Source organism: Myxocyprinus asiaticus, chromosome 34, assembly GCF_019703515.2.
Source record: "Myxocyprinus asiaticus isolate MX2 ecotype Aquarium Trade chromosome 34, UBuf_Myxa_2, whole genome shotgun sequence".
NCBI classification, from domain to species: domain Eukaryota; kingdom Metazoa; phylum Chordata; class Actinopteri; order Cypriniformes; family Catostomidae; genus Myxocyprinus; species Myxocyprinus asiaticus.
The window spans coordinates 15,663,406-15,671,458 of NC_059377.1; the positions used below are offsets into that span (position 1 = coordinate 15,663,406).

At 39.1% G+C, this 8,053-nt stretch overlaps 1 protein-coding gene across 1 annotated transcript; it reads right to left on the reverse strand.

The window, feature by feature from the left end:
• Positions 1-281: 281 nt before the first annotated feature.
• Positions 282-7,078, reverse strand: LOC127424818 (protein L-Myc-1b-like). The gene is made up of 3 exons (XM_051670264.1): positions 5,281-7,078; positions 4,022-4,636; positions 282-2,469 (listed from the first exon to the last, which is right to left on the reverse strand). Exons 2-3 carry the CDS (start codon positions 4,596-4,598, stop codon positions 1,823-1,825), a joined length of 1,224 nt encoding a protein of 407 aa, XP_051526224.1. The 5' UTR covers positions 4,599-4,636; positions 5,281-7,078; the 3' UTR covers positions 282-1,822.
• Between the last annotated feature and the right edge of the window lie 975 nt (positions 7,079-8,053).

Genomic DNA, 8,053 nt, shown 5'->3' on the forward strand with positions numbered 1-8,053 from the left:
CCCCTATGGACTCTGCCTAACTCTTCATCTGGTAGAAGAGTTAACATAACAAGCTTGTTGATATTGTCTGGTTTTGATATCAGACAGAACTCTAATACTTGGATATCTTCTGACAGAGAGAGAGAGAGAGGTCTATAGGGAGACTGGATTTAACAAACGTTTCAAATGAAGTACAAATATGGGGCAACTCAAATTAAAGCATGTTTTTAATAACCAATCACTGCCCCTTAATCTAGATATTGGACTCCTGGATCATTAATTAATAACAAATAGACTAGATGTGATTTGAACTGAATTTATTTACTATCCAATTTTGAATTAATGTATATAGGCTTATGAGGTACAGAACACAAAGTGCTTAGACAATGCTGCTGCCATTCATCTTCCAGTATGACACCTGATGACAAGGACCAAAGTAAATAAACAAAATAAATAAAAAAGCACAATGGGTTACTGGTGGCATATGCAATCTTGTGTCAAGTGGCATCCATTTTTGACTGCATTTCAACCATTTAAGCCATTCAGTTTCCCAGATGAAAGTACAATTATAAGCCCATAAATCTATCAGTAATGATTGCAGTGAACGAATGGCCTCTTTTCTTAAAAATAATTGCATTCTAGGGTATGGTGAATAAAAGTGTGAGTAGGCTTCAGTTTAGAAGTATTTGGTTTGATGGCCACATTTGGGGAAAAAGTATGCATATGCCACCAGTGGGATTTTATATTCGAATAGAAATCAGTGACACGATGAATTCTGCAAGAAAATATAATCGGTACAAAAATGCTTTCATGAGTCAAAGAAAAATCAGAACATAAGAGAACAGGCAGTGAAAACAGCATAAAGTGGCTAGTGATGAAAATGAAATGTTGATAGTGTTATTTTATTTAATTTTAATTTTTTTTATTTTTATTTTATTAACAAAAATAGAAACTTTGAGATACTCTTAGGGAAGGCAGATGGGCCAACCAAGTTTTAGAACAAAATGACAGAAAAATAGTAAATAAAGCCTATTAACAGTACTTTTCATATTCAAACACAAAGTATGTATTTTTACACAATGACCTGTACATCAACTATTATTATATACAGATATGTCCGAAGAATATTCCAGAGTTAATATACACTGCAAAGCTGTGCTGGACACTGTCCTGAATGTTCATTAGAATAATAATATATGTTCACAAAAAAAAAAAAAAAAAAAAAAGTATAAGAAACTATCAGTGATCCAACTTCCTGCCTATTAAACTTACACAGTCATCAAGTGGCAATGGGGGCACACAGCTCTCCTTTAGAATTAATTTAAGTAACAAAGCACTATTAATGAAGAAGGTACATTGATCATAGACCCTTAATTATATATATCCAGATAACGTCAAGATTCTTCCACAAAAACCTTGGTATATGAGATCAATTACACATGCATTTAAATGGCTACATTTCCAATAATGCCTAACTTGGCATGCTAAGTCAATGAAATAATATATCCCCACCTAAATACTTTCATTTTTAGCTCTTGTGAGAGAATGGGTGTTCTCTTTAAATCTTTCAATTTCAAAAGAAAATATCAGAAATAACATCCCTCTTTGGAAAAATGTTTGAAGCTTGGGGGTGATCCACTGGGGAACACCAAACCGCGGCTTCCATACATCTGCTGTAATGTACGTCACCCCCCCCCCAGTTGCAAAGTCAAATGTGCAAAGAACGTACGCTGAAAAATGAAACTTAAAATAAAGAGTGCATTCCATTTAATATCCCCATGTTTTGACAAAACACAGCCACTCTACACAGTTCCTATTGAAAATATGGCTGGACTGGCTGTTTTTACGCACGTTTGAGTTCTGCTAGCCTCCGTAGTAACTGCTGTTGCCTGCTTTTAAGACGCTTCTTCTCCTGAGCCTTCTGTTTGTCACTGGCATGCAGTGTACGCAGGTATTCCGTGGCCTTGGTCAAGATCACTACTTTGGGTGTCTTTGGACAGTCAACCAGGCTTGGGATCTCATCCCGAAGAGCCAGAAATCGAGAGCGAAGGTCATTACGTCTTTTCCGCTCCAAGAAATTGTGTGTCTTGCGCTTGTCTGTATCCTCACAGTCTGAACTCTGAGGGCTGGATGGTTGAGATTTGAGATCGTAGGATGTGTGGGCTGGACAGGCAGAAGCAGTCGGACATGGGACGGAGACTGTTAGGGAAGATATGGGGGGTTTGCACTCAGCAGTTTGGGGTGTGGTAACAGGCCATGGCTGTAAGGTCTCTTGCCTGATCTTCTTGCGAGGAGGGTCATCTTCAGGATAACTGTCGGGCGAGCGAGCAGCATAGTTGTGTTGCTGCTGGTGAATGGAGATGTGGAATCGCTTCATGCAAGGGTCATAGGGGTCTGCTCGAACTGTGATGGTGACTGGTTTACGGGCGTTCACCAAGCGTGACTTGTTCTTCTTATGTTCCACTGTCACAACATCAATCTCTTCTTCGTCTGCAAGAACAAAAAGGACATGAGGCACCAACAGTTTACATGTGTTGTTTCACATCTGTTGTGAACAGGTCATTTGCTATGCAGCTTCCTCTTTTGACAGCCTTTGGCCAAACTTAAACACACTTTCCATTTACCTATTCAAGCCTGTTATTTAAACTTTGTTCAGAATGAAAGATCTAATCAGATGTGCCCCAGAACTACAAGATGAATTTTGAGAATCTATTTGTTCCCTACTCTCAGCAAAAAGTAAGTATGCTAGAATACAACATGTGGCTTTGATCTGTAAAAATGGACTCTGGGTCACCTTTGATTTGGGTTTTGAAAACAAGGCAACATCTGTACTGAGAAAGTGCCTTTTACTCTGATTTCACTGAGCACGATGCAATTGCATCTGTCAAGGAGCATATAGCCCAAATGCTTATCACCAATTGACAAATAATCATACATTTCTTAAAAGGAATATTTGGGGTTAAAAACAAGTTAAGCTCTATCGACAGCATCTGATCGTGGCATAATGTTGATTATCACAAAAAAAAAAAAAAATCAAGGTCACAGTGCGGCACTTACAATGGAAATGAATGGGGCCAATTTTTGGAGGGTTTAAATGCAGAACTGTGAAGCTTATCATTTTATAAAAGCACTAACATTAATTCTACTGTTAAAACTGGTGTATTATTTGAGTTATAAAGTTGTTTAAATCATCGTTTTTGATTGCTTTATGTCGTCATGGCAACAAAGTTGTAAAATTGGCTATAACTTTACACAGGAAAGGTTAGTAAGTGATTTTATCACATTAAAATCATGTTAACACACATATTGTTTAAGTCTTGTGGCTATAGTTTTGAAACAGTGAGTATTTTAATGTTTACGGATTGGCCCCATTCACTTCCATTATACTGTACGTGGCTCACTTTTTTAAAGAAAAGGAGGGAAAAGTCTAAATACAATTTTTGTGGTAATCAACATTATGCAACAAATGCTGTCAATTGAGCTTCACTTGTATTGAACCCGGAATACTCCTTTAAGCATTTAAGTGTTATTTTTGTGAGGCTTTATAAATGCATTTAAATGCAATAAAAACATTAAGAATCAAAGCCAATATAAATGCAAAACTGCACTACAATAGCTTTAGATACTAACATTTCACTCATGGACAACTGAGTGGCCTTGAATACTTGAGAATCCTTGCAGCCTTTTCATTGGTTGTTGCTGGTGATAATGCTCTAGGCTCCAGCCACTAGTACAACAATTTCTCCTTTTGTTTCACTTGGGCTTAAGAAATGTTGAACCTCAGCACTGCAACAAGTCCAATACATTCCACTCATATTACGCCTAAGTAGAACACAATATAAAATGCCAACCTAAATCCCAAGGCATTAACTTTTAGAATGGCATGTCAGATATTGGATTCATTTAGATCTTTCATGTGTCAAAGGAGGGAGGGGTGTCAACACAACTGTTTATCAAAGGGAAGTATGAACTTCCCTTTCAATCTCTTTAAATAAACAATTTCGAGCACCGTTACGCAAATAAGTCATTGGTCAATGCTTACCGGATGAGTCGGTGCGAGACTCTGACCCGGACGACACCTGTTTCTTGCAGCTGCTGTTCAGAGGGAAGGTAAGGACAGCTGCGGGATCCACGCAATCTGTCGTCAAGCTGTTAAGACCAGGCGAGTCCGCGGGGACGCACTGCGCTTTGCTCGCAAGTTTCGTCTGCGCAGAACAAGACAGGCGCTCGCTGACAACTTTCTCCAGCTGCTGCTGACTGGCGGAGAAACTGCTCCACATACAGTCTTGAATAATGATGGAGCTTAGGTTTTCGAAAGACTCCTCCGCGTTGAGTTTGCACTGTCCCTCCTGCTCGTCGTCCTGTCCCAAGAACTGAGACACCCACTCTAGTCGGTCCCCTGGAGATGGACTGCTGGTACCCTCCAGAATCCTGACAGGCGACATGGGCGGGGTTGGCACGAGCTCGAATTTCTTCCAAATGTCCTCACTCGGTGCGGTCGATTTGAAAAAGTCCTCGTCCAAGTTGTGGTCGTCGTAGAAATAGTGCTGATATTGGTCGTATTCCTCCTCCATCTCCCACTTCTTACTGCGCGACGCGTTTGAACTGACTCCTGGCATTTGTGTCGTCTTCAGGCCGCAACCTCAGAGCTCAAGATCTGAAAAAACAAACAAACAAACAACATTGATCCGATTTCAAAACACAACTTAATGCGATTCATTTTGTATTTATCTCAAATTAACTTCTGGTACCAACAATTACAATTAAACGTTGTAGGGGTCGTTCACACCCAACGCGTTTTTGCGCCCGTCCGCGCTGTTTTTCAATGTAAACTTGCGCAAGACGTTGCGTCGCGTTTTTAAACGCGGCGTCAACGTCTGTGTAAAGAACGTCAACATTTAAAAACGCGTCTGGAGATTTTGTTTTAGCGCAGGAACGTGTTCGGCGTGAACAGCCCCTTACTTTTAGTACCGACCAACCAATGGGGAAGATGTATTGAGACTAGATTGCAGTAGCTAATTAATCAGCGTTACGTGTAATTTGACAACCTACGGTCTGTTAAATTAGTCAAGCAAACTGAACGTATAACGCTTAAATGTTAAATAAATACCACAGAACATTTCGTCTACATGCAGTAGGTAAACAACTTGGAAGTTTCACAACTCTATTGCATAACACTACGATGTAACGCATCATGTAAACAGATGCATGCACTACCATAATTCTACACTAGTCCTCTAGAGTTGACTGCAAAATGGCTTATTTGTTTTCCCAAAGCCCATTAATATAGGGAACAATTACCGTAATATTGTGCCAAGAGTCAGTATGCTGCATGTCATTTGAGACGAAAAAATGAAGGTTTGCAGTTCACCGGTAAGATCCAGCTAAAGAAATGAGTCCTACACTTCAGTAATTACACAGAAATCTTTCATGTCAACAAGTAATGAAAGCGCCTTCAGCTGTGAGCTTCTCAGTAATCCCGTTTTGCATTCGATTTCCGGGTGTAGTTTGTTTAATCCAGCCGTTATTTTCAATTTGGGTTGAGGGGCTGTTTGCTGAAAAGTTCGCTTCACTCTTCGGCTTTATAGCGCCTGTGTACTCTCTTCTCGCGCCGCGGCTCGCGCCCACTATGGACACCTGAAACAAGTACCGCACTATTTTACCCAGTCAAAGCAGCGGGTAAATTTGCATATAGGGCGGGTGGTAGTCAGCTAGCCGCGCCCACAATTTAAAGTGACAGTGCTGCTGAAAAAGTTCATTTCAGGATTGGGTCTCTAGGGGTGACAGTGTGTTCTCCTGCACAAATGCATGGGACTTTCCTGTTTTACATTGACAGAGACTATTAAGAGGATTTACTATAACAGTTCAAATATGCAAGAATGAAATACGAAAATGCATGGTTCAACATTTTCCTAATGTATATTTCCTAGTATATTTGTCCAATGTGCATGAAATCTCAGTGAAGAAGTGAAGTGAAACATTACCCAACATGCTTTCTTTGTCTATATGTCTCATAAACTTGTTGTATTCCAAGTGTAACCACATATGCAGAATCGGAGGAGGGCAAATTTTATTTTACAATAACAATCAACTATTGAAAAACCCACCCTCAACGTTTATAGTGGTTACTGTCCTTCTGTATTCTATTGAACATGTTGTATGCTGTTGTATTATTAATGTGACTGAGCAAGTAATACCCAGCACATCTTGTCTGTGTTCGTTTAGTTCAAGATGATAATAAGTGCCAGACAGCCTAATGAATTGCTGGCAGTGCACTAGCTGATGGTGGACAGTGCTGTTTCGTATGGCTGCAACAAATGTTGCATGGCAGATCTGTGCATTAGACAGCAAATCACTGACTAGTGTCTCTCAATTTAGTATGATTCCTTTCCATTCTCTACATCTTAATCTAAGCAGAACAAAGTCACTTCCCACAGTGATTGATAAAACTCCCAGGAGAGATGTAACTCTTTCCCTATCATTATGGTCCTTTTCTAAATTTCATAGTAAAGAAGAAGATCAGCACACTGCTACATACAGTATTCTCCCATATAATTTAGTAAAAACGGCAATGTCTAGGTGCATATGTAGCAGTGTGCCGGTCTCCTTTCCTATGAACTCTATAACCTTTTTTGATCATGCACACTGTGTGTGAACATCTATTCACTAATGTCTGCCAATTGTATTGTCTGTCTTGAAAATATTCTCTCCATACTGTCAATGTGTTGAAAATTATGAAGTAATGCAGAATTACATCATCAGCGGATTTATTTTGTGAGAATGATGCGATAATTGCAGTTACCATGACAACTGTTAGGTTTTTATCAAGTTTTGAATTCTTGAGGTGTGGCCTTGTCATACAGACTGAACTGAGAGTGAACTGAAAGGTCAAATTACAAATTATTCAGTGGAGGACAGACTTTGAGAAAAGTGCAAGAATCTGCATGGGTTGCCAGGAGATAAGGGCTTAATATGTAATACATTCCTAATGATTCAAATACACAACAAATTTATTCTATGATGTCTTCCAACATTCCCTGTTTATCTAACTCTTTATGATTACTGAGGTGCATCTATCAAAGGCTGGTATCATGAACTCCCTGTAGCTTGACCCTTGAGTGAGTAGGTTGACTAAGCAGGTTGAATAGCTCCTGATGCCTTTAATCACATGTGGAAGAGAGCATCCCTGAACATATAATGAAAGGTCAAAACAGGGCGAGACCTGTCTTTTTGATCTATTAGCATCTTGCACATTTTGCCCCTCCCAGAATCCTCTAAATAAATCTGACCACAAAAGACCAACAGACAAACCAGCAAAACTGAACATCTATTGCATGTGACAATAATAAATGCATAGCTACATATACAAAAATCTAATTCTTAATCAGTATTTTTGTCTTGTTTTCCAGTGAAAATATCCAAACATTTTTACTCTAAGAAGGAATATTTATTTGAGAAGCAAAATTGTGTAATATAGTCAGACTTGTTTTCAGAAAATATATCTTATAATAATAATAATAATATAATAAATCAATCAGGCAAACTGTTTTTTTTTTTCTTGTTTTAAGCATAAACCTCACTAAATCGTGTTTACACTAAAAATAATAAAGAAAAAAATCAATTTGCCAATAGGATTGGAAAATTAAACCAAATTCAAGATGTATTCACTAAAAACAAGTCTTGATATCCTATACATCAGCACAGAAAGCCAGATTTTCAGGGTGTCTGGAGCTTATCAGCATGATTTGGCAGCAGATTCAAGCAGCAAAAAGGAGAAAAAAGTCCTCCATGTGCTGTTCCTGGACCTTGCCAAATCATTTGGCTAAGTTCCCCATGAACTGCTCTGGGAAGCATTCAACTTCTTTCAAGTACCAAAGGCAATCACAAAACTAGTCAAGGTGTACTTTCAAGACCTGCAACTGTGCTTCACAACAGCAGCATTTACAACAGCATGGCAGAGACAGGAAATAAGCGTCATGGCAGGGTGTACCATCTCACTTCTAGCCTTCACAATGGCCATGGAAGTCATCATTAGGGCATCAAAATGGGTAGTCAGTGGTGAAAGGATTAATTC

What these genes read in the sequence shown, in the direction of transcription:
- LOC127424818 (XM_051670264.1), bottom strand. Translation starts at nt 4,598, where the DNA reads ATGCCAGGAGTCAGTTCAAACGCGTCGCGCAGTAAGAAGTGGGAGATG. An exon ending in GTCTCGCACCGACTCATCCG is followed by an intron (nt 2,470 to 4,021) that starts GTAAGCATTGAC and finishes TTGTTCTTGCAG; the next exon opens with ACGAAGAAGAGATTGATGTT.